This window comes from Artibeus jamaicensis, unplaced genomic scaffold (genome assembly GCF_021234435.1).
Source record: "Artibeus jamaicensis isolate MK-2021 breed Jamaican fruit bat unplaced genomic scaffold, CSHL_Jam_final contig_64, whole genome shotgun sequence".
In the NCBI taxonomy this organism is placed as follows: domain Eukaryota; kingdom Metazoa; phylum Chordata; class Mammalia; order Chiroptera; family Phyllostomidae; genus Artibeus; species Artibeus jamaicensis.
Genome location: NW_026521911.1, coordinates 4,356,026 through 4,381,662, shown reverse-complemented (window position 1 = coordinate 4,381,662; position 25,637 = coordinate 4,356,026). Strand labels below are relative to the sequence as shown.

The window sequence follows — 25,637 nt, the reverse complement described above, 5'->3', positions numbered from 1 at the left end:
TCACCTTCTTAGACACCCTATGCACAGCCCCACTACCTCGCCGAAGCGTCTGTGCTCTTTGCTTCCCACAGCTCGTACTGACCGCAGCGCTCTGGGAGAAGGGGCGGGGCTCCGGGATGCTCCTGCACCAGACCGCAGGTGTTCACCAGGACATTCCTGCAACCGTGGGCAGGAGTACGTGTGCAGCTGGTGCTGCACTCGTGGATGCTGTGTGTGCATAGAAGCACATGTGTGCTTGTGTGTGATCTGGTTGGGAGCATCTCAAAGATGCGTGTGGCCATTCATTCATATGCGCTGTTGAGAGAGTGTAAGCCTGTGGCGTGTGCATGTGTCTGCTGAGTGTGTTTGCAGCCATCCGTGGGTGATGTGTCCCGGCCCTGTGTGCCGGGGCACTGGCTGTCCACGTGTGGAGGGAACTCATGCAGCTGAAAGCTTGAAGTGGGCTCCGTGGACCCGGACGTGCTTGCTGTGTATGGAGGTTTCCCGGGAGGGCAGCCCGTGGGCCGCTTCGTGGGCAGCTGTACGGAACGGGGAAAAGAGCACCAGGAGGTTCGGGGGACCTGAGACAAGCCCCTCTCCATGAAGTGCATGTTTACCTTCTCCTGATGAACTAGACCATCCTTGGGATGGAGGTCCCCCTGGTGGAACCCCCTGATGGAAGCCATGGAAACCTCTGCACCTGGCCCAGCAAGAGGGGGAGGGGTGCAATCCTCAGGCTGGAAGGTGTACCCTCAAGGTGGAGATGAGGGGGATGGGCGCTCACCCAACCAGTCCCTGGGAAGTTGCCCCAGAAACGCAGTGCCAGTCGGGGTACACACCACACGGGAAGCAGCTGTGGAGTTTCTTTTAGGTTTTAAAATCAGTCTTTTGCTGGTGGTCGGCCCCCTGGGGACCAGGGTCAAGGTGCTCTGAAGGCTTCCCCAGCACTCACCCCAGAAGCTCAGGCATCTGCCTCCGAAGGTTTACAGGGAGCCTCCCAGCGCCCAGCTCGTGCACCTGCTCTCCCCCTTCTCCAGACTGTGTGAGAACTGGCCCCAGGAAGGACGGACTGGGACGCCAACGCTGCCCCGCACCTATAGTAACCGACCTGCAGGATTCGAACACCTCGCGGGCTGCCGATGGGGCCTAAGTGTGCCTTCCCTTTGAGCTTCCTCCTCTCAAACCAGATGGACTGAGAGTCTTTGCCCCGCTTGCTGAGAGGTTTAGGAACCTGCCTTACCTGGGCCCCACGCGCCGCCACGGGCACGCAGTAGGCTCGCAGTCGGCACGCCTGGTAAACACCAGCCACGGTTAGCCAGTCCCCTCTTTGTAACTGAACAGGGTGCGAAGTCCTCTGAGCCGCTGGCACCACGGGTCAGTGGCACCCGAGGGGACCCCGCCCCCGGCGAGCGTGGCCAGAGCCGCTCGGTGGGGTTTCCGCGCGCCGAGTGGGCGGATCAAAGCGTCTGCCCGTGCCTTATAAAGCAGTTTGGGCGGCCCGCGGCGGAGACCGTGCCTGGCCGGGAGGAGAGCAGGGGCGCGCGGGCGAGTGCAGGCCCTGGGAGAGGGGAAGAGCCCAGAGCAGGCAGAGTGCGAGCCGCAGTCTCCCCGGGACCCGAGCCGCCGCTACTCGCCAGGATCCCGGTGAGCGCCTTGTCCCCGCGGCTTTGCCAAGAGGGCACTGTTACCGCCTGCCCAGCCGGGAGAGCGCTCGGGTCCACGGGGGCCGTTCTCTCCGCTCCCCGGCCGGCCGGGCAGCCGGCCACTCCGGGCGCGACCGGCCGACGAGCGCCCAGGAGGTGAGCAGTGACTGGGCAGCCAGCGGGCGCTCTGCGGGGACCCGCTGGGGCGGGAGGCGTCGGAGTCCGAGGAGTCGGGGGGAGCCCGTTGGGCGCCCGCTCGCCGCTAAGAAAACCGAGCCGTCCTCCGCCCCTCTCCTCCTCCGCGGCTCCGCGAGGCGTTCCCCTTGTGGGGAGCAGCCCCGGGGTCGGGGGCGCGCGGTCTGTGGCGGAGCCGTGGAGGTGGCCTGTGCGGCTCCTGCGGCCCGCGCGAGCCATCCGGGCCCTGGGGGCCCCCCACCCGACCCCCTCCCTCCCGGTCGCCGCGGATGAGGTCACGCCCGAGCCATGCCGGGGGCGGGGGACTTGGACCTCGCGCGGAGGGTGTGCGGCTGGGCGGGAGAGAGTGGCGGACGGCGGAGAACCGAGGCGGCTCGGACCCAACGTGGGGGGGGGGGGGCGGTGCGGGTGAACGCGGCGCTCGGAGACCGGGTCCCAGAAGCTGCGGGGACGGGGCAGAACCGGGTTTGTTTACGGACCTGGGCCCCAGGCTGGGGGTGGGGAGGAGGCGAGTGCTGTCGCGTCCCGAGGCACATCTGGAGCCGCGGGCACATCTGGCCGAGCTCGCGCACACGCCCCGCACTTCCCACCTCTCGGCGCCGCGGTGCTTTCATCCCCTCCCGGCTCCTCGGCGCCCAGGGCCGGGCTGGGGGCGTAGTCCCAGGCACCCCGAATTTTCCCCCACCCCACCCTTCGCACTTCCAAAAACAAAAAACCGTTTCACGGTAACTCGGCGAATCATCAGCAGGGCAGCCGACCCACTTCTCAGTTCTCTATCGATCGGGTCCAAGCAGGGTCTCGGCCCGGCCTCCCTGCGCATTGCAGGCGACCCTGGAGCGGTCGCTCGGCTCGTGGGGTCCCCCGGGGAGCCGCGCCACCCCAGGCTTCGGGCCGGCGGGCGCAGACCCGACGCGCTGTGTGGACACCCCGCCCTGGCGCACGGAGCCGGCCCCCGGGGTGGGGGAGGCTCGGCTCAAAGGGGTGGCCGCCAGAGACACACGGGGCTTCCAGGGGCTTCCAGAGCCCAAGCCCAAGAGCCACCTGTAACCTCAGTAAGCAGTTGAAGCGGGGGTGCGGCTACGGATCTCTGGGCGCTGGCGGGCTTGTGTTTCACCCGAGGCAACCGGGATACCTTGGGCCTCATCCCCCGTGGGGAGGGTCCAACGACACCGCTTAGACGCGGGACCACCACCGCCTGACCCCACAGGAGGCTCAGTGCCAGGCCCAAAGCCTGGGGTCAGGTAGTTGGGGGCTGCCCGCGGCAAGTGGATGTCTTACAGGGCAACCAGAACTGCGAGTGCGCTTACACTGCACCTCACCCCGTCCCCAGGCAGGGACCCCGGGGCCCAGGAAGAGCAGGGGACTTGCCGGGTGTCCCACCGAGCGCGGCAGGCAGCCGCCTACCTACCTCGAGCCCCCACTTAGCGCCCCCTGGCGGGCCGGGGGCTCGGGGAGGCGAGTGCGCCCTGACCTGCTGGGCGCAGGCCGAGAGTGTGACCCAGCGGCCCGCGCGGCCGTCCTGGACGCTCTCACGCGTGACAGGAATAACCCATCTGCACCCAGTGGCCGGGTCCAGGCACTGCCTCTCCCAGCGTCGCTCTGGGGAGGCGGAGGGAGAAGTCCGGGAGCAGCAGGGAGGCTCGGAAAGCGCCGGAGTAGCTGGAGGTCTGGGTCCCCTTTTGCTGTGTGACCCGGGAGGGCAAGTGGGGCCGGACACTTCTACCCCGCTGTGAGTCTTCGCACTCCTCCCTCCCCGTGCAGCCCCTTCCCCCTGCCCACCCAGGAATGCTGGGCGCCGGGGCGGGGCGGGGGGCAGAGGGGAAGCCCACACTTTGGGAAAGGTGGAGGCGCCGAGAGACAGTGACTGGAGGTTTGATCCTTTCTGTTCCCTCCCATATCCAGCTGGCGCTTTTCTCGTTTTCTCAGGAGCGTGGTAAACTTTCAAGGCCAGGAAGACAGAAGGTTTGAATACAAGCTGGGTGGGAGGAGGGGGCTCAGTTTCACTGAGGCCCCCAGCCTTGACTTTTGTTTGTAGCCAGCTCCTCTGTGTTGGGCACCTAGGGAGAGACTCCGCGAAGGAGGAAATAAATTTAATTCAGGGTTTCCTCCCTGCCTTCTCCTGGATTATGGCGGAAGGCTCCGGAAAACTGCGAGGTTTCCAATCTGTGTGCGTGTTTAAGGCATACAATACGCAGGGGTGCGGAGCAGTGGACGCCGAGGCCGAGGCCGAGGCGAGCGCGCAGACCAGCAGTCCCGCAGACCACTGGGAGGCTGGAGAGGCATCGGCAGATGCGCCCGAAGGCCAGTCCCTCATTTTTACAGAGTGGGAAACTGAGACTGGGGGTGGTGCAGGGCTTGTCCAAGCTCACACAGTTAAATGAGAGCTCTCTCCCACTGCTCAAGCTTCCCCACTAAGGTGGGTGCCTCCTTTTCCCAACTCCCCACACCCTTCAGAAAGGAATCCCTTTGTCTCTGCTCCTCCCCAGGGGAAAGTGGCTGGGACTGTGAATGTGTCCAAGAGAACACCAGGAGTTGGTAAATTTGGGAGAAGCTGGGAAGGGAGTTAATGAGGCAAGAATGAAGAGGGGAAAGGTAAAGAAAAAGAGCCGGAGAAAGCGGTTCTGCAGCCTGACCCCTGGAGCAGTCGAGGCTGCTCCGTGGCCCCGGGACGCCGCCTGGCGGCAGGAGGCGGCATCGCGCCGTCCTGGTGCGCTCCCCGCTTAGCCAAAGCCAGGCTGCCCCGCTTGGGCTCTGGCCTGGATGCCCCCTGACCCTCCGAAGGGGAACGGCCAGAGAGGGACTTGGAGACCCGGCATCTTAAACAGCTCTCGCTGTAAAAAGACTTTGCCATCCCATTTCTCAGTCTCCCCTTTGCAGACTGAGAAACTGATGACCAGAACAAGCCTCCATGTCTTCTCATAGTCTGTGATCTCACCAGGACTTGGGAGTAGACTTGGGAGTAGAACGCCGGGCGTGGACAACCCATTTCATGTCTCTGGGCATTAGTCCTCTCATCTGTGAGATGGGGGCAGTGAGAGCATCTATCTCACAGGGTTGCTGGAAGGAGCAAATGCGATACTGTTACAGGGAACGAACGTTATCATAATTGTGTCCCTGGCATACAGAGAGGGTCAACTGAGGCCCAGTGGGAAAGGAAAATCACTAGGGTCATAATATAATAATTACAATTGCAGAGATAAGAACCCAGTTTCCGGGCCCGAATTACTCCTTCCTGGCCCGCCTGCGGCCTCGGTCCCGACCGCGCTCACCCTCTCCTTTCCGTCCCTCCCGGTCTCCAAGTGTCTATCCCCGCCTTTCCCTCTGCTCATTGTCTTCCAGCCTCGGTCTCTGAGCGTCTCTCTCTCTCTTGCAGTCTTCTTGCCCCTCTCTACCAGGTCCCCTCTCCGGTGTCTCCGGTCCTGCCTTACCGTTCCTTGCCTGCCCGCAGCCCGGGTCCCAGCCCAAGTGGCACAAAGAAGCGTCCGGGTGCCGAGTTAGGTGGACACACCCTCGGCACCTAATTCCAGCCAGACCCTGGCCGAATCCGGGTCTGTGTGGGGCAGGAGGTGACGCCCGCCTTGCGCTGACCTCCCCGGACCGGGACCCCCCTCCCCCGCCCCCCGCTTTGTAATTTGAATAAAACGTCCCCCCTCCGCCCCGCTGCGGCCCCAGTCCTGAGCACCGCCTTAACCCCCCGCCTCCGCTCTCCCCGACTGCAGGCAGCCAGCGCGAGGAGGAGTTGCGGTGGCCCCGGGCGTGGTGCGACTTCGGCAGGGCTGCTCCAGGGTGCGACCCCAGACGCGCCCACCGCGCGACGATGAAGGTGTGGCCGCAGGTTTGCGAGGCGCTGCTCTTTGCCCTGGCGCTCCAGACCGGCGTGTGCTACGGCATCAAGTGGCTGTAAGTAGGGACCTCGTGTCCACGCAGACAGGCTCCGGGATAGATGGCTAGGGGTGGAGGGGAACGGTAAGGAGCAGACCCAGGAGCAGAAATTGGCTTGAGGTCATGAGCAAGTCACTCTTCTTAAGCCTCCTTTCCCTTCTGCAAAATATTATCCACACCTCCCCAAGGGTTATGAATTAGGCGCAGGGCATGGAGGGCGACAGAATTACCCTGTCCTGGGCAGCTGAGGATTGACAAGACCTCCCCAGGGGCAGATGAAGAACCATCAAGAAGGTCTGCGCCCTGCACAGACAGAGGGCCTTCCCAATGCTCCTTTCCTTGTCAGTCTCCTGACCCCAGCAGGAGGTCCTCGAACAGTCCTGGTCCTTCCACCTGAGTGACATGGGGGAAGTGTCACACAGCCTCTGGAAGCCTCAGAGTCTTCCTCTGCCAGAGGGGAGTAAGTAAGCATCTGCACCTCACTCAGATGAGATGGGGAACGGTTCTGGAAAGAGCCTCACAAACTGTCAGATGCTGTGCACACGTGAAGGGTAGTCCTTTAGATAGAAATGATTAATGGACGGGTGGGTGGGGGAGAGAGGTACCCTTCCATCCAGCAGAAGGGAGTGCCTGCTCTGTGCAGCCCAGTGGGCCCTGCAGGGGTGGAGAGCAGTCCAGCCCAGCCCCTTCCTGGAGGAGCTGCCCTCTGGACTGGAAAAGATAAGCCCAGGCTGTAAATAGCTGCGAGTACCTTGGAGAGAGCTGGGTGGTGTCGTGGGGGCCCAGAGCCAGAGGAGGCCACCTGGTGGGAGGCACACACTTGAGACCCCCGGGAGATTCTTCAGGGGCAGTGGACCCTAGGCTGGCCCTGGGGAGGCTCTGGGAGTGTGGCAGGTGGGGACAGTGGGAAGGACGGCACATGGAGTGGAGGGACTCCCTGAGTGGAAAGTCCAGGACAGGACATGACACAGTCTGGGGTTGGGGTGGGGGTGGGGAGCGGTACAGATAAGGCAGAGGCAGGGACAGATTATGGGGACTGGGCAGGGGCCGTGAGGAAGGCTCGTGGATTAGCTGGGAGACAGGATGATAGTGGCCAGGCCACCACGAAATAGTCCTTTTTTTTAGAGTTTTATTTATTTTTTGGAGAGAGGGGAAGGAGAAAGAGAGGGAGAGAAACAATGTGTGAGAGAAACATCCGTCGGCTGCCCAGGCATGTGCCTCAACTGGGAATTGAACCAGCAATCTCTTGGGCACTGGCCGGCCCCCAACTCATGGAGCCGTGCCGGCCAGGAGCAACAAGTAGTCTTGCGGTCATCAGCCCTACCCCTTGTGAAGCTGAGTCATCAATTAATTGGCTAATCAAGAGGGAAACCCCATCCTCCTGCATTTTTCGTTTGCAGGAAGCCTGTGCTCAGCAGCCTTCCAGCCGCTCCTCACTAGTTTTGTAAGAAATCATCAACCTTCCTTCTACTGCCTGTACCTGGCCCTGTCCCAGCTGGTGGGGACCTCTGACCGGGGAGTCCAGGCCCTTCTCACCCACCACCACCATTTTACAGATGCGTAAACTGAGGCCCGGGGAGGGAAGGCATTTACCAAGGAGCAAAGTAATGGCAGGCTGAGCTGAGCTTGTTCCTATAGCGCTGCGAGGGACACAGATATCATTCCTGGCCACAGTGGGGCCGCTAGGACTCTGCGGAGTGTCACACATGCGCAGCTCCCGGGCTAGTATGTGGCTGAGGAGAGCCTGGACTACGGAGCATGCTGTTCCCACCGCGTAGCTCAGGCTGCTGCAAAAATGGGCACAACCCAGTGTCTGCCTTACAGGGCTTCCTAACCTCTTGGGGAGGTGACATGTAAAAAAAAAAAAAACCCTAAGTGGACTTTGGGCTGTGTCCTCAGAGAGCATGGGAGCCCAGAAGACATGCAGTTTTCCCACCTAGGGTAGGACTTTGGACTGGGCTTTGAAGGGTAGATAGGACTTTAATGGCTGAGGATGGAATGCAAAGCAGGCACCTGAGGTGGGAAGAACAGCCAGGGCAAGAGCACAGAGGCAGGACGTATGTGGGGAAACAGAGAGAGAAGGAATTGCAGGGGCCTACTAGTGAGTCCCAGGCACTGGTCTAGAGCTTTAGTCAAGAGGTAGGTGATATTCTTATCAGTACCCTTTTACAAATTCGGAGGTAAAGGTGCAGAGAGGTTAAGTAACTGATGCAAGGTCACACAGCTAGATAATAGTGGCTGTGAGATCCGGGGACCCAAGCAGACAGCCTCCATGAAGCCAAACCTCTTGACAGTGATTTAACTCTTGCTGGAGCTGAAAATAGAGGGGGAAGCAGGAGGAGTGGAATTTAAGAATAACAACCATAGGTCCTGGCCGGTAGCTCAGCTGGTTAGAGCATCATCCAAATATGCCAAGGTTGCGGGTCTGATCCTGGTCAGGGTACATACAGGACTCAGCCAATGAGTGCATCAGTGAGTGGAACAGGAAATCCATCTTTCCCTCTCACTTTCTCAATATAAAAAGTGAATAACACTAGTGCATGTGCACACATATGTATATATACAGTTGAGCCTTGAACAACATGAGTTTGAACGACACAGGCCCATGCACCCGTGGGTTTCTTTCAGTAAATCGCCATGCCGGTTCCCGCCTGTGGCTGCGAGTCCTCAGTGTGGAGGGCTGGCTGGATGTGCTGACCTGCACTGCTTTACACGGGGGCCGTGAGCATCTGTGGACTTGGGTGTCCACAAGGGGCCTGGAATCAGTCCTCCATGGGTGCTGAGGGACAACTTTAAGTTTTGGGCGAGTCAAAAGTTACATGCAGATTTTTTACTGCATTTGTGGGGTTGGCCTCCCTGTCCCGTGGGCTGTTCAAGGGTCACCTGTGTGTGACCTTGCTGCATGCCAGGCTTGGTCTCAGCACTCTGTGTGTGTGGCTTCGTTCGAATCCCCATCAAACAGAGGAGGAAATGGAGCCACAAGGACTCTCTGACTGGCAGGCTGTCATAGCAGAGGCGGGTTAGGCTGTGGCTCTGTGGCCTGTGGATCGTCCAGGCAGCCACTGCGCAGTTGGGAACAGGGAAGTGTTCAGTGTGGAGAGGAGGCTGGGGACTCATCCAGGAAGGCCCAGCTCTCCGGGGCTGCCCTGGTGAGGGATTTGGGGGGGCTGCTACCTTGTGTTTTGGAAAGTGAGCTAAAGATGGAAGGGCCATTTGACACAGGAGCTGAAGCCAGGTGTGGCCAGCGACCTGGAGTGCTCGCCTGTTGGGCACCTGAGACGAGACTGGCTTCCCCAATGGGAGGGAGGGTAAGGGAGAGGGGGGGCGGAGCCTGGCAGCTTATGGAAGCAACTGACAAGAAATAACTTGGGGGGGGCTTCTATGACCTCACCTCCCACCCAAGTCAGCTGCTGGGATGTTCTCAGACCAGCAGGTGTGGGGGAGCCCAGGTGGGCCGTCCACCCCCTTCTCTGGCTGTCCTGGGGTAGGGGAGGGTGGGAAGGGAAGGCAGGTTCCAGCCTCCTGAGAACCCCTGGGGGCTGTCAGTAGGGGAAAGACCCAGGGTTCCTGGAAGGGCCCACAGAGGCCACCCACCTTGCCTGGGCAGCCTCAAGCCTGCTGCTGACTCCAGCCGGGCCTCTCATGGAGGAGTCCCAGGAGTCTCCAGAAGGGACAGAGCGGCTGCAGAGTCGGTGGGAGGAGCACCAGGCCAGAGCTGGGAGACCAGGGCCGCCGGAGCCCAGCCTCTCTGAGCACCAGTTTATTCTCTGACGTGGGAGTGGAGAGCCCCAGCCTGGGAGCCGGGCGGCCTGGGTTCTGGCCTGGCCCCTGGCCTGGCCCGGCTGCTGACTGGCTGCCTACAGGTCTGGGCAAGCCCTGCCCTTCTCTGGGCTTCCTTGTCCCTCCTTACACAATGGGATGGGGACAAGTTGGGTGAGCAGCTGAGCCGGGACTGAAACTGCCCGCTAGACTTTCTCAGAACCGCCAACCCCCGAATGACGAGACCTCGCCGCCCGAACAGCGCCCTTGGCACAGGCCTTGCCCATGAACTCTCGGTTCCCTCCTGTCCTCTCTTCCACCCTCCCTCCCATGCCCCCACCCCCAGACAAGCCAAAATGTTTTCAATTAGGGGTCTGCTGCAGTGAGGCTCGCCGCGGAGATGTCCAGACGGGTGACTCCCCCACCTCCCGCCCTAATCCTTGATTACCTCCCCGAGGGGGACTTAGTTAGATACAGTCATTACCACTAATTACCAGATGACCGAATCTCCCTCCGCAGGAGTGGAATCTGCTGCCTCCCACCTCCCGATCTCCCGGCCTGCACGCTCCCGTGGGCGGTCCTCCCCCCACCCTCCCCCACTTCCACCAGCCCACTCTGTACCAGCCACTCTCTCCAGCAGCTCCCAGCCTCCATCCTGCGCCCACCAGGGGCCTCCTATTTTTCCACCACCCACCTGGGAAGTCAGCCTTGTATGGGAGCGTCCTCACTGTGGTGTCCCTCAAGGCACTTCCTCTCACCATCAGCTGCCAAGGCAGATGCTTGATGACTTCAGAGGTGAACAGGCCGAGTGGCCCAGGGTCCCCAGGCACCAGGAGGACAGAGCACACCTTCCTGGGAGCTGCAGCCCGGGGCATTCAGGAATTGCCTGGACTGAGCAACCCAGGAAAGGCTGGGCTCATGTTCCCCCACTTCTTGGCCTGAGCAGGGACGCGGGGAGAAGACCCGGGAGGGAGGCAGCCCACACTGAGTGCTGGGTCCGGCACAGGGGGTTTCCAGGTGTATCTCATGTAATCTTACCTGCTGCGGAACAGATCACTGACTCAGAGGGGAAAGAAGAAAGCTGGATGAGGGAGGGCGGAGCAGCTCGGGACAGCTGAGTGTGCGCGGCCCCCAGCCCTGCATGAAGGGAGGACCAGGAAGGGAGTTTTGGGGGCAGGTCTGCAGGAGGACGGTGTCAGGAGAAGGCTGAGCACACAGGCCCTGCGTGTCCTCAGTGTCCCCCTCTGTACAGGGACGATAATGATCTTGTCCAGGCCCCCTCCTCCAGGTGTGGTGAGTTAGGAGGAGGCAGCACACGAGAGGCTGTGCAAGCTGGTGCCGCACCTGTAGACAGTGGCTGCTCGGTGGGGGGGAGGGGTCACCTCGGAGGGGACGGCTCTGCCTCCGTGTGCTCACGCCTCACCCAGCGTGGGCTGTGGGAATTCAGACCAGGTTCCCCAGGTGCACCAGCAGGGGCCGGCCTCAGTGGCTCAGGCAAGAGCGGACGGACGCTCAGTGCCATCTGGAAACCTGCCTGAGGTCTGCTCCGTGCACCGGAGGCGGTTGCTCCACTGCTTGTGGCTGGGGAGGTGGGACTGTCCCTCTAGGGTCTCTGCTGGGGTGCTGAGGGCAGGGGGCTAGTCTACGTGAAACCCTTTACAGCTGGGGGTCTGTCTTGCCTGCCCAGGGAGGAGGTGCTGCCGATGCAGTCTGCTCCTCAGAGAAGGCCTGGGGGAAAGGCAGATCCAGCGCGGACCCACGGTCCCTGGGTCTTGGAATCCCGGGGGTCCATCCCTTTAGTGCCAGGATCTGGCACATCCCAGGAGTGTCAGGGCCAGGATCTGGGAAGCCCTTAGGTCCCTGGCACCACCAGTGTTCAGAGAGCCCCCCTTGGCCAGCATTGCCCCAGGGTGGAAGAGGCCAGCCCTCCTCAGAGGGCTCTGTGCCCAGCAGACGAGCGTTAAACCCAAGGCTGTTGCTTTGCTGCTGCGTTTCTCAGGGACACAGTGTGTCACGTGTCCTAAGTGTGCTCAGCCACTGGTCCCCTTTTTTCAGAGTGTCTCACTGGACTGGAAGTGTATTTACGGGGACAGACACCAAGGCCCAGAGAGACAGCGGTTTGTCTCAGGTTGCACAGCAAACTAACGGCCAAGTCTGTTCTATCACATAATGAGTGGCTCTCGAACCCTTTCACAACAGTCCCTTGCGTGTGTGTCGGACTTTCTAACCTAATTAGGGAGTTTAGCAATTAAATGAAGCAATGGCACGGAGCTCCTAACTCATGTTGTGCACCTAGTAAATGTTTAATTAATACATATTAAGATGATGATGATTATAAAATATAGCACTTAGCATGGTGTCTGTTGAGTGCTTAGTGTTGAGTGGATGTTTAGTAAGGAGGAATAATTCATAGCTATGTGAGCACTGAATAAAGGCAGTAGGTGTGAGCACCTTTCACGCTGTGAAGTTATTGTGAGTGGAGTTATGATAAAGCTTAGGTAGGATGGAGGTCATGATCCTACATTATGAATGAGAGCCTGAGGCCCAGAAAGGGACAACGATGTACCCAAGGTCACAGTGGGGTGGGAGGAGGAGCCATATTTCTGCCCTGGACGGTGCTTTGCCTCCTGGTTTCCTAGCTGCTTTTTCTAGCGAAGGCTCCTGGGAGAGGCTGGGGCCAGTAGATGGGTGGAGGCAATGTGGTCCCTCACACCCGTGTCTTTCCTTTCATTGTTGTTGCCTTTGGGCTGTGCACAGGGCGCTGTCCAAGACGCCGGCAGCCCTGGCGCTGAACCAGACACAGCACTGCAAGCAGCTGGAGGGCCTGGTGTCCGCGCAGGTGCAGCTGTGCCGCAGCAACCTGGAGCTCATGCACACCATTGTACACGCCGCCCGCGAGGTCATGAAGGCCTGCCGCAGGGCCTTCGCCGACATGCGCTGGAACTGTTCCTCCATCGAGCTGGCCCCCAACTACCTGCTTGACCTGGAGAGAGGTAGGGAGCCAGCAGGGGCTGCTAGGGCCTGCGGAATGCTTACGGGCGGGGATGGGTGAATTCGGGCATAAATGTATGTGTTTAGATAGGTGGGCGAAGTCACGGGTGGATGGATGGATGAATATGCAACGGGTGGGTGAGTGAATGGATGGATGGATGATGGACGGATACATGGAAGGTCAGAGGCGTGGATGGATGGATGGGTGGGTGAATTTATCACGGATCTGGGTATTGAGGCAGGAACTGATGAATGAGTAAACACGGAGCGAGTGGATATAGCAGCATGGGGAGCCGGAATGGCAGCATAAAGGCACGTGCACTCTAAAGCATGAGTGAGGCTTGAATGATCCCAGAGCAGCTCTTGGGGGCTGGGGGGACGGCCAGACAGGGTGTTGGAGCCCACCTCTGGGGCAGGCTGGTGTTCACAAATGATTCTAGGCCAGTCACCGCAAGATGCACAAAATGATGTGCGGACTAAAGGACATCTGTGGAGGAGACTTCCTGGAGGAGGTCCGGGGTGGATTTGGGGATCGTGGGCTTGACAGAGAGGCTTTGATGGGCAGAAATGCCCTAATGGGCCTAATCTGTGCTCTGCGCAGTAACAGTGGTATTTGTGGGGCACTCGACGAAGCTTCCTTCCTTCCCGAATTAGCTGAACTCTAGAGTTGGCCTGGGAGGTAGGCATTCCCGCCCCATCCCACAGTTAGGGAGGCTGAAGCTCCAGAAGAGGAAGTGACTCTCTAGTAAAGGGATGGACCCAGGGCTCAGACCCAAGGCCAAAACACCCCACCGCCGAGGCACAGCGGGCTCCATTGCTGGGGCTGCAGTAACAGAACTGCAAATGAGAGGGTGGGGCTGGTTCAAACAGCCGAAATGTGCTGTCTCACAGTGCTGAGGCTGGCAGTCTGAGATCGCGGGGTAGGCAGCGCTGCGCTCTGTCTCGGGGTGTAGGGGTGGGTCTTCCTGGCCTCCTCTTAGGTTCAGGCAGTGGTGGCGGAGGGTCCTCATTGTTCCTGGGCTGGGAGCTGCATCGCCCCAGTCTCTGTCCTTGTCACTTGGCCTTCTCCCTCTGTGTGTTGGACCCCAAAATCCCCCCTCCCTCTAAGGGTACCGGGCATTGGATGAGGGCCTGCCTTGATCATTTTAGCTCTGTTACACCTGCAAAGACCCTGTTTCTAAATAAGGTCTCATTCACAGGTTTGAAGGGTCAGGATTCGAGCGGGTCTTTTGGGGGACACACTTCAACCCATAGCAGGCTCTCTGCACACTCACCTTGCCCTTCAGGCCATGAACTCTTGGCGGAGCTCAGGGACTAGGCCTTCTTTTCCCTACACCAGCCCCTGGCACTGGGCACAGAGCAGGTGGGGGAAGTACAGGGTCATGAGTAGGTGGGGTGAGGGTGTGCCTGTGTGTGGAGGGGCCTTGCAGGCCTGTGTGGATGTGTGTGTGTGTGCAAGTGTGTGTGTGGGAGAATGTGCAGGAGACTGATTCCTGGGCCCAGGAGAAGGCCTCAGCCCTGGGCCACCCCCAGTGGCTGACCCGCATTTTCCCACAGGGACCCGGGAGTCCGCCTTCGTGTATGCGCTGTCGGCAGCCGCCATCAGCCACGCCATCGCCCGGGCCTGCACCTCCGGCGACCTGCCCGGCTGCTCCTGCGGCCCCGTCCCAGGTGAGCCACCCGGGCCCGGGAACCGCTGGGGAGGATGTGCGGACAACCTCAGCTACGGGCTCCTCATGGGGGCCAAGTTTTCCGATGCTCCTATGAAGGTGAAAAAAACAGGATCCCAAGCCAATAAACTGATGCGTCTACACAACAGTGAAGTGGGGCGACAGGTAACCACCCCCCACCCCCAGATGGTTGCGCTTGTGCCAGAAAAGGCCACCCAGTGTGCCCCGATGGGGGGGTAGCGGGTGGGGGTGGCGCACGGGCCCTGATACACCCACTCTGATGTGCTCCCGGCCTCCTGCAGCTCTGCCCTCTCCAGCTGCTTGGGGCTCGCCTGGCTCCTCCTCCTCCAGGGGGTCCACTGGGACTTGGGTTGGAGAATGTGGGCAGAGAAGAAGGAGCACTGAGCTGGGAGTCAGCAGCTCCTAGTTCCCACCCCGGCTCCACGTGCAAGTGTCCGGCCTTGGTTGCTCCCGTTGTCAGTGGAGGGCTTGGTGCTGAGTCCCTACTGGCCGTGTTCCTCCAGCCCTTCCTCTGGGCGTGGGAGGAGATGCAGAGGGGGCTGTGGCGCAGCCCAGCCTTAGCCTAAGGCATCGTCTCCTGGGACCTAACGGGGACTCCCTCCTGGCTCCAAAACCCACCCTAACCTCCCAAACACAGTTTCCCCCAACATCTGTTATCAATTTTTCCTTAATTCCTTACCTCATTTCACAAAAGATTGGGTGAGTGAATGAATAGACCTTTTATTTTTTGACAATTAAAAAACAACAACTTCACACTAGTCTGTATGTCAAGCCCTGTGTTGGGTGCTTGGTGAGTTTTCTCTCCTGTGGCCCACAAACCACCTGTGAGGAGGTGCTGCTGTCTCTTCTTAGAGATGGAGACGGGCCTGGAGGGGCGGGGTTGGCTGCAGGTGGCATCTCGCGGCCTCCTCCCCGCAGCCCTGTGCCAGGCCCCATTCACAGAGGCACCGAGTGAGGCACAAAGAGCTGAGGTGGCCCAGTCAAGGACACAGGGCACAGTGGAGCCCAGGTCTGTGGGACTCTGAGTCCAGAGGTTTCTGTGTCCTCACCTTCCTTTCTCACTGGTCTCCCTTGTGTAAGGGACATTTGGGGAAACTGAGGCCAAGTCACACTATGGGTCTGTACTAAAGCCTGGCCAGAGACCCAGGACTCCAGCTTCTGACCCTGGGGGTCCAGGCCCCCATCCTTGGAAACTCAGCGGGAGCCCTTCACCCAGCCCCTAGTGCAAGAAGCCAGCCCTGCTCCCACCCACGGCCAGGCCCAAACCTCCACCAGCAGCACAGCCATGGCTCGCGCCTCACAGTCCAAACAGCATTCTCAGCCCAGGGTCACACTGGACTTACCCTGAGGCCCAGATGCCCAGAGCCGGCCTCTCTGGTCCCCCTCCCCCAAGCCGAGGGCCGTGAGGGGTAAATGGCATCTCAGCTGCAGGGTGCTCGTGCTGGCACACTGGAGCTGAGGGCCTGGACACAGTTCACCTCTCCTTCAGGACTCAGAAGCACCGCCCCGCCTGGGGCGGCTGAACGCGCCCCGCAGTGGCGTTCACTTCCTTCCTGAGCTCGTCACAGGCCGCGCTGAGCCCGCTCCAGATTCTATACCTGAATGGGCTCCGTCATTCCCCGCTCCCTGCACCTGTGAGGGGGAAGAAGCCGGGACCCTGACCAGTACCCTCACTAACTCACTGAGGGATCTGGGGCAAGTCCCTGCTCTCTCTGTGCCTCAGTTTCTTCGTCTTTTTGGTGCAGGGAGTAGGCCCAGGGGACATATAAGTCTTGCGACTGTCTGCACAGGGCAGGCAGGAGGGCCGGCCTGGGCATGCTGAGCTGAGTCCCGTGTGCAGAGATGCGGGGGTGGAAGGGCAGAACCAAAAGGATCAAATTCACCCCCCCCCATACACATGGGGAAACTGAGGCCCAGGGAAGGTGGTGGGGCAGAATTACTTCCGAAGCCAGGGCCAGAGTCTCCCCGAGCCCCAAAGCCCAAAGCCTTGTCCCTCTACCAAATTATTACTTAGACTGATTTTTCAAAACCAATATGGATTTAAATTTTATGGTTCACAAAGCCCTTTCGTAAATGCCATTTCATTGAGTTCTCACAACTACACAAGGTGCCGACTGCATGTCGACCCCACACACAGAAGGAAAGGCGCTGAGAGGTGCCGCGGCCGCAGGGTGCTCACAGCGGAGGGGGGTCGGCCGGGCCAGGGAGGGGAGGGCCACCTCCTGCCGCTTCCCTCTCTCCCTCCCTCCTTCCTCAGCCCTCTCTCCCACCTCTCTTCCTTCTCCTCCCCCAGACTTTCCCCCCAGTTTTTTGTGTGAGAGAAAAAGTGAGGACCTATAGAAAACCATGGCTTTTGGGATCGCTCCCCAGACCTGGGTTCAAATCCCAGCTTCCAGGTTTCCTGGCTGTGCAACCTCATGCCTGAGTCTGAGCCTCCATTTCCTCTTTGCACGCTGGGGGTTAGGACCCCCCCGCCCCCCGTGATGGGCTGGGCGATGACCGAGCCACGCTGTGTGTTAGAGCCCTGGGTGTGCGAATGGCGTCTGTCACCCTGCGGGTGCCACGCTCCTCCTGCACCTCCCAGCTGACCCCCAGTGGGGAGGAGGAGCTGAGAACCTACAATGCCCCCCAGATTTTGAGCAACAAGCCCTGTCGCTTGAGGTTCAGAACAGTCAATGACTCCTGAGAGCGCCCAGCATGGGACATGGGAGGAGCGGGGCGCAGAGTCCCAAGGCAGGCCAGGGACAGGGCCCCGGCCACCCAGCCCGACGCCGCCCCCTGTCCGCAGGCTTTGCGCGCCTCTCTGGAGGTGAAGTGTAAGTGCCACGGGGTATCTGGCTCCTGCTCCATCCGCACCTGCTGGAAGGGGCTGCAGGAGCTTCGGGACGTGGCCAGTGACCTGAAGACCCGCTATCTGTCGGCCACCAAGGTGGTGCACCGACCCATGGGCACCCGCAAGCACCTGGTGCCCAAGGACTTGGACATCCGGCCTGTGAAGGACTCGGAGCTTGTCTATCTGCAGAGCTCGCCCGACTTCTGCATGAAGAACGAGAAGGTGGGCTCCCACGGGACGCAAGACAGGTAAGGGCCTGCCGCCTCCCTGGCAGGAAGGGGCCCCATCCCAGCTCCGGGCCAGGCACAGAGCCAGGCCTCAGTTGGCATTTGGGGAATGGAGTCCATGCCCTGTTGAGAGAGGTGGCCCCAGGAATAGTGAGCGGAGGTGCCGGGGCTCAAGGGACCCCTGGCAGAGCCTCTGGGAGTAACTGTTGTGTGCCGCGCCAAGGCCGGGGCCCCTGGGGAATGGAGGTTGGCGAGAAGCCCCCACCCACCTTCCTTCAAGTTGGGAGACAGGTGGGAAGAGACACAGACTGGGACTAGCCTCAGTAAATGTTTGCCAGATGAACACGTGAAAGATAAACGTCATACAACTTGCTCACTGGACCAAAGGGGCAGTGGGGCCAGCGGCCGGCCCACAGCGACACAGGCGGTCTGCCCAGAGTGGAGCCAGAACTCGGGCAGCCGCTTTCCAGAGGCGCAGCGGGAGGGGAAGGGCTGACTGCATTCCTTACGGAGATAGTGGCCCCCTGTTCCTCCACACACACGCACCCCCCCGCTGGCCCCCACTTTCAGAGCCGGGCCTGGGTCCCTACAACAGGCCCCATCCTGGTTGCTGGAGCTGGCTCAGGACAGGAGAGAGGGAGGGAGCCAGAGATGTCTGCAGACCTACTGTGTGCCGGCCGGGGCAAGTGGGGAGCAGCATTGCCCAGCGATAATTCTGTAGGAAGCCGGTCCTGAGAAGCTACGATAGAGACAGCTCCACGATCGTGTTCATCTGGGAAACTTTCTGGCGACTCACAAGGCACGAGAACATATTAAAGGCTGGGAGGAGTCCCACAGTAAAGGGCCTGTCTAAGCTGTGTTTCCCAGAGGTGTTTGGCTGTGGAACTCTTTTATTAAGGAGCCCCTAATAGCATTCCACAAAATGAGTGTTCCGCGGGGTTAAAAGAATATTGAACCAGAGCGAGGGTGTCTGAGAATGTGTTTGGCACATAGTTGGTGCCCGGCCAGCATTTGCTTCCTCCGCAGCCCACGTTCCTGTCTCCAGGAGAGGGGGGCTGCTTCGGGGGGCTCTGTCTTCACAGACCAGGGCGGCAGGCCCTGCGAGGAGGCCCGGGCTCCCATCTGGAGGCCAGATTGAGGGGTCGGGCTGAGTGAAGATGGAACTGGGTCAGGCCAGGGGGATGGGAAGGAGCGAGGCAGGCAGGGTGGGTCTGACGAGGGAGGCGGGTGGGGAGGAGGATTCTAGAACCCAGAGGGGCTATGGAAGCCCATCAAGGACTCCTTTCCCTTGGAGTGTCCTTTCCCTCAGAGCAAAGAGAGGGTCTCCCTGGATCTACTGGGGGCTGTGTGTGTGCTGGGAAAGGACACTTTTCACCCCCACTCTGCAGTTTCCGAGCTGGCAAATCCCTCCACTCATCTGAGGCTCTGCCTCCTCCTCTGAGCAGTGGGGTGGATAGCACACACCTGGGAGGGGTGGCAAGTGAGCTGTCATTGCACATACGGAGTGCTCCTCTGTGCCAGGCAGTGTCACTCTCCAGGGAAGGGCTCACTGGTGGCAGTCTCCCCTCCCCTCTTCCCATCCCAGGCCTCTTCTTTCCCAGCTCCCCCAACTCTACCCCTAGGATTTGCCCTCACACTGCTGGTGGGGAGGCCCATCCCACAGCACCAGCTGGCTCCCTTGCTTTCTCAGAATGCCGCCCCCAACCCAGGCTTCCTGCCGTGCTCAGCTCTCAGCCACTCTTTTGGGAGCCTTTGCAGACATCCGTCTGGGTCAGTGTATTCTGCAGTAACACACAGCCTTGCTCTCTCAGCAGCTTCCGACCACAGGCATGGCCCACACTCACGACCTGGGGGTCTGACAAGCACTGGGCAGGAGGAGAGACATCAAGTGTTCAGATTGTGACAGAGGGGAGCCCAGAGGGGCCCTGGCCCAGTGTGGGCATCAAGGAAGGCTTCCTGGAGGAGGGAAAATGGAAGCTTTACCAGGCTAGGACATTTGGGGGTGCAGGGAGTTGGATGTAAATGAGCCTTTTTAACTGTCAGAGGCATGTGTGTGCAGAGGCTGGCCCCCTCGCTGGGGAAGGCACCCGCCTCAAGCCCACCCTGACGAACTGAGGCGTCTGCGGCTGTCGGTATTCTGAACCCCAGCCCTCGGTCCTCTTTCTTCCAGAGGCCCCTGCACCCACAAAGCTGCCCTCTCATGGCCTGTGCCGCTGGTTCCCTGGGACTCAGGTGTCCCAGGAGTCTTCCCTGGGGCGGCGACCCTTCCTCCAGGCCCCCGCTCCTGCCTCCCCCGTCCCAGTCACCACCTCAAGCTCTGTCTGGCTCCGAGGTTGGAGGCCAGGTTTTCAGACACTGCCCGTCAGGTTCCCAGAGTAAAAAGGGAACTCTGCCCCCTCCCACACCCTTTCCTTCAAGCTAAGGTTGAGGGGCACTGATGGTGCCGAATGATGAAACAAAGCCCAGAAAGGTTAAATGACTCATCTTAAGTCACACAGCCAGTAGGGACAGAGCTGGGGTTTGAACCCAGGTCTTTCTGGCTCTGGGGTATGTGTTCTTCCTGCCGTCCCTTCCAGCTTCCTGCCTGACACTGTTTGCAGCCCCCATGCGGTTCACCGGCACCTCCTGACTCTCCCCCCATCAGCTGCTCCCCTCCTGCCCACCACACGGGCCTCCCCAGCTGAGGGCTCGGCCCCCACTCAGCTGCTGCCCACCTCCTCCCGGACACCCCAGCCTCCCGCCCCTGCCCTTCCGTCTGTTCTCTCACTCCTGTTAGCTCGGGGGGGGGGGGGGTCAGGGCTGTCGGGCCTCTGTGCACCCAACACCCTCCCCTCCCCTCCCCTCCCCTCCCCTCCCCTCCCCTCCCCCTCCCCTCCCTCCTCTCCTGTCCCCTCCCCTCCCCTCCTCTCCTCTCATCTTAGATTCCTGCTCTTCTTTTACTGGATGGCCTGGGCAGCTCGGCCTCAGGTGGCCATCCTGAGCTCTCACCAACCCCCAGCTCCCCCTGTGTGACCTTGGGCAAGTCCCCTCTCCCCATGCTGTGCCTTGGTTTCCCCATCAGGAAATATGAGGGCTGGATTGGTCATCTCTAGGGCTTGTCCATCTCGGACATTCTGGGACTCCTCGGTCCACAGGGCTGTGGAGACCCAACTGTGTCCCATGGTGACATCCTTGTTCCCGCTAGAGGGACGGCCACCCTGCACAGATGTCTCTTCACCGACAGCAGAACTGGTGGCAATGGGATATGCGGGTTTTCTGGGGACCTTCTGTGTCTTCCTGTCCCACACGCAGGATTCAGGAGCAAACGCAGCCCTGGACTCTCTTGGGGGAACACGCCCTGGACTTAGTCTCGGGAGCCCCGAGCTCAGCCCCTGCTTACCCACAGACTCCTGTGAGGCCCGCACAAGCCTCTGCCCTTCATTCACAGGGCCTGTCTCCCCCCGGAAAATGGGCATGATAATTCCAGCAGCCCTAGGACCCTGCACACCTGCAGTAGGATAAAGTAGTGGAGAAAAGTACCTGGCACGCGGGGACGAGTGGGTGCCAGACCCACGCTCCCAGGGACCTGTGCCCAGGCCCCGCTTTGCTTCACATCCAGCACCATGCTGTCTGTTTCAGAATTCAGCCTGGGATCCTAAAAGTAAGAGCGATCTTTACATTCATCACAGTATAACAAATATTGTGAAGATAAGAGGATTAGAGTGATTTGAGGCTCCTTCAGGTATTTAGAAGTGGAAGAAATAGGAAAAAAGACACCCCCACCAAATACAACACTCCCATCATTTTGATAAATGCCTATTAGAAAGAGAAGGCAAAGTGAGCAGTAGCCTTACAGAAGAGGGTTACTTAAAACCCCCCGAGACCGAGATCCCTTCCACGGGGGAACTGAGTCTGCAGCCACGGCGCAGGGGGCTGTGGGCCGCCAGGCTGGGAGTGTGGGGCTGGAGGTGATGGGAGTGCTCACCAACTGCCCCTCCTCCCCCCAGGCAATGCAACAAGACGTCCCACGGCAGTGACAGCTGCGACCTCATGTGTTGTGGACGCGGCTACAACCCCTACACAGACCGCGTGGTCGAGCGGTGCCACTGCAAGTATCACTGGTGCTGCTACGTCACCTGCCGCAGGTGCGAGCGCATGGTGGAGCGCTACGTCTGCAAGTGAGGCCTGCCTGCGCCCGTGGGGGCTCCCGGGGGCCTGCCAAGGCCCACCGGGGGGCCTGGAGACACCCCGTAGATTTCTGCTTGTGAATTCCAGATGCCAGGCACTGGAGGCGGTTTGTGCTTCCCCTTGGAAGCCACCGGGAACAGAAGGAGCCCGGAACATCAAAGGAAACCAACAAGATTAAAAATAACCTGGCAGCCGGAGGCCCTGGAGTGCCCGCTTGCTGCCTTCCAGGCTGGCGGAAGAAGCCAGGGGCATGGGTTTGGCAAGACTGGTGTGGACTTGACCTTTCACAGCCAGATCACCAGTCTCCCGGGAAGGAAGAGGGGTCTGTCTGCCCTCATCAGAGTGTCTGCAGGCCCAGCCCTCGGGCTCCCCGGGCCCCCAGGGTTGAGCCTGCTGGGCCCACCACATGGAACCACTAGCTCGGGTTGTAAATGTTTTTTTTGTTTTGTTTTCTTTTTTCCTCTGGGATGTGGGAGCTACAGAAATATTTATAAAACATAGGTTTTCCTTTGGGGTGGCTTGCCTCAATTCCTCTTTATATATTTTATATATATAAATATATATATATAATGATCTATATTTTAAACAAGCCTTTTAAACAGCTGTATGAAATAAATGCTGAAAGAACCTCAGCCCGCCCCTGCAGTGTCTGGCCTCAGGGGAGCTCAGCAGACCCTGGCGCTGGCGTGGGGGCTCTCTTTTCCAGGCAGGGCGGCTTCTCATTGATGTTCCTCCCCCCCCCACCCCACCCGGCTCTGGGGCTCTGGCCCTAGTCTCCCTGTAAGATCTCTTGGTCAAGGGCAAGGACAGAGGTCTTGAAACATAAACCCAGCTGGCAGATTCCTTGCTCCTCAGGGACACACACAGACGCACACAGCGTGGCTGTGTCGACGGGCCTGCTAAGCTAGCTTCAAGGGAAAACCCAACCCAGGGGATGCTGGGGACACGGACTCGGGTTCCAGTTAAGCCTGTGGTTTTTCTGTGTGACTGTGGGGAAACCTTTTCCCCTCCAGAAGCCTCGGTTTCCTCATTTGTAAAATGGGGTGGTGGAGAGTAAGGTTGGTGGGTGTGGAGAGAGCGGTGGGGTCCCTGTGGGCTTCTGCCAGGATTTGTTCTCTTCATGGCTGTGGGTGTGAGGAACAGGAAGATGGAGAAGGATGGGGGGGGGGTTGGCCAAGCACTGGGGAGAGTGCTAAGATGGGGTGCACAGAGGACTGGGTTCAGACCTGGAACCTTGGAGATGGAGATGGTGATTCCAGTGCCACGGGGGAACACTGAGTAGATGGGCAGATGTTCAGGTCTGGGGTTCCGGGGTTCCGGGGAGAGGCTGGTGGCGAGGGGCACCGTGAGGCCTCAGCACTGAGGGCTATGACAGGGAGACAAAGAGTCCCCAAGGCCTATGCCTGGCACCCCCACTCTGAGGTCAGGGAGATGAAGAAGAAAAGCATAGAAACTGAGAAGCAACGACCAGGGAGTGGGAGAAACCCCAGGGTCCCTGCGCTGGCCCAGTGACGACAGAATGCTGTCCCTCTCTGAGTGTCAGCCTCACTTCCGGTCTCAGGGACAGCACTCAGCACAAGGGGAGAGTCTCCTGGGGCCTGGCCCATGGGAGGCCCCCACACGGAGACAATTATTAGTCACCTGTGTCTCAGTCTGGCTGTGGGTGACCACATGAGACACAGGATGTAGGAGGCTTTACCAACTGAGCTTCTTTGCATGTGGACGGAGATGCAACCTGCAGTGGCTAGAGCGCAGGGCAGCCTGGGTGCCTGGACTCAGTGAAGCGAAGCAGGCACCCCGGGTGGGGTGTGGTGGATGCACTGAGAGGCCAGACCCATCACGGGGTGGGCCATCCTCCAAGTCCCTGCCTGGAAGTGTGCGGGGGGGCAGCCACGGTGACAGAATCCTAGCTGAAAGGAATTCCGAGATAAATATCTTGGTCCCTGTGCATCTGTTTTGCAGATGAGGAAATTCCTAGAAGGGAGGGGCCTTTCCTGTGGTCACAGAGCCAATAAGGGCTGCGGGCTGAGGTGGGGTTGCAGGACAGCCCAGCGCAGGGCTCCCACCAGCATCTGGGCAGGGCTCCCACCAGCATCTCTGCAGAAACCAGTTAGCCTCCACTGAACAAGCCCTTGGAGTGTGCGCTCTCACTGGCCCGGGGCTGCCCCTGCTCCACAGCCTTCACTGGCCCCCAGGGGTCCACAAAACCAATGCCCAGTTCCCTGCCCTGGTGCTCGAGGCCCTTCCCCCAGGCCCCAGGTGACTTCCAGCCACATTTCCAGCAACTCCCCACGCGCCTCCTCTGCTTGGCCCACCTCTGGGCATCTTCTGTTCTTCAGCTTCTACAGCACACCCGCAAAGCCTTCCCCAGTTCCCTCAGGCTCCCAACACCCTTCAGCCTTTATTTTATTTTATTTTTCATCCTCACCTGAGAATGTGTCTTTATTGATTTTAGAGAGAGGGAGGGAGAGAGAGAAACATCGACGTGAGAGAGAAACATGGATTGGTTACCTCCTGTACATGCCCGGACTGGGGATCAAACCTGACACCTTAGGTGTGTGCCCTGACCAGGGATTGAGCCCACAGCCTTTTGGCGTGTGGGATGGTGCTCCAACCAACTGAGCCACCCGGCCAGGGCAACTCTTTGAACCTTTAAAGCAGTTGTGGCATTCACGATCGCAGTGCCTGCTCTTCTTTCAAGGCCCGTGTAAATGGTTCTCTCCTCCAGAAAGCCTTCCCTGAACATCCTCAGCCTGGGTCAATGGCCTCCCCTGAGTTCCCATAGCTCTCTGCATTCCTGTCTGGTGTTGCACTGAGTCAAGGTGTCACAGAGGTCTGTGCTGTGTCTGTGTTTGCCTCCCCTACCAGTGTGAGCCTTCTCATGAGCTGGAGCCAGCCCGGTGCCCCTGTGCATCCCCAGGCTAAGGGTGGTACACTCAGGGCCAAGTATGTGCCTTGGAAATGTTGGGTTTGGGCTGCCCAAGACAGCAAACAGGAAACCAGACCAAGGACCCGGAATGACTCTCAGAAAGGGAAGTCATAAAATATAAATGCTACCCTTTATTGTGTACCTACTGTGTGCTGTGCTGATCGTACTACCCTGGGTGGGTATGGCTCTCACCATCTAACAGGTGAGAGGGGCTGACTGGCCCAGATCGCACAGCAGGTTCACAGTAGGGCAGGGCCAGGAGCCCAGGTGTCTGACACCAAACCCCTCCCCACTCATCCTCTAAGGAGGTGTGGGCTGAGCAGCATAAAAGGCAGAAGACCATTTCTGGCTCAGGGCAGGATACCTAGCTGGGCCCCTGACTCAGTGGGCCTCATATACCTGCTGTCGGCCAGTGCCCAGGTCTGCAGTGAAGCCCCTGGACTTCCTGGCTGGTCAGGGGCCAGGCAAGGAGGCTGTGGTGGAGAGCTGGTCCCAGGACCACTCCTCCCGCCAGGCCGGTGTTGCAAGCATGTTGCTGGGCTGCACCCACACTCAGGTGAGGCCTCCTCCGGCGTGACTCCCAGGACCTAGGCACTCTAGTGTCTCAGATTGTATTGTGGCCAGAGACTTAGAACCATAAAATCTTGGTACCTTGGACTTTAGAGTGAAATCCTCATACCATTGCACCAGAAGTCCTATCGAGGCCAATAGCCAACCCAAAAGGCCCAGGGGTTGATCTGTAGTGTCAGGTGCTTGTCACCAGCAGGGGTCCTGACCCAGGCTGTGCCTGCTCCCTGGCCCTCCGTGGTAAGAGCCTGCAGTGTCAGACTGGGCTCTGTGATGCCCAGAAAGCCCTTGAGAAGTGGCAACTTCCCGAAGATGCTAGTACCGGCAGTGTTGAAGTTTCTGAACCAAGTGGGAGGCCTGCTGGAGACAAGGGAGAAACGGCCAGGGAGAGAGGCAAGAAGGCGGCAGAAAGGAAACAGGGACTCTTGAAAAGAGGGAGAGATTAGCTTTGTGGGAAAGGAGAGAATAAGCAGATAAGGGCCCCTCGGGAGGCCAGGTCGGGCCAGTGGAACAAACATGGGGGGCCCAGGCCTGGCCCTGAGCAGGCAGACGGTCTGCTGTCCCTCAAGTCGCAGGAACCAGCTGCCAGGTTACACAGACCAGGCCTTGCTCAGGATGCAGGCAGGCCCCCGCCCGGGACCCCGGGCCTGAGAGAGGCTGCAGGTGGGCGGGGTCTGGGGCTGGGAACCAGGAACCCCGGTATCTTTTCCACTGTCTTGCTGTGTGACTCCAGGGAGCCAGTGGCCCTCTCTGGGCCTCTGAAGTAGTTAATTC

General features: G+C 59.8%; 1 protein-coding gene across 2 annotated transcripts; it reads left to right on the top strand.

Annotated features, from left to right (window-relative positions):
- Window positions 1–1,495: 1,495 nt before the first annotated feature.
- Window positions 1,496–21,992, top strand: WNT11 (Wnt family member 11). Of its 2 annotated transcripts, none has more exons than XM_037131551.2 (6): window positions 1,496–1,623; window positions 5,537–5,717; window positions 12,216–12,451; window positions 14,007–14,284; window positions 16,929–17,221; window positions 21,187–21,992. In XM_037131551.2, exons 2-6 carry the CDS (start codon window positions 5,635–5,637, stop codon window positions 21,359–21,361), a joined length of 1,065 nt encoding a protein of 354 aa, XP_036987446.1. In that variant the 5' UTR covers window positions 1,496–1,623; window positions 5,537–5,634; the 3' UTR covers window positions 21,362–21,992. The 2 variants fall into 2 exon arrangements, with proteins under 2 accessions (XP_036987446.1, XP_036987445.1); XM_037131550.2 differs by having other exon boundaries at window positions 1,496–1,778.
- Window positions 21,993–25,637: the final 3,645 nt, after the last annotated feature.

Coding starts and splice junctions, on each gene's coding strand:
- WNT11 (XM_037131551.2), top strand. CDS start 5,635: ATGAAGGTGTGGCCGCAGGTTTGCGAGGCGCTGCTCTTTGCCCTGGCG. Junction 12,452..14,006: donor CCTGCTTGACCTGGAGAGAG/GTAGGGAGCCAG, acceptor ATTTTCCCACAG/GGACCCGGGAGTCCGCCTTC. Junction 14,285..16,928: donor ACAGTGAAGTGGGGCGACAG/GTAACCACCCCC, acceptor CCCTGTCCGCAG/GCTTTGCGCGCCTCTCTGGA.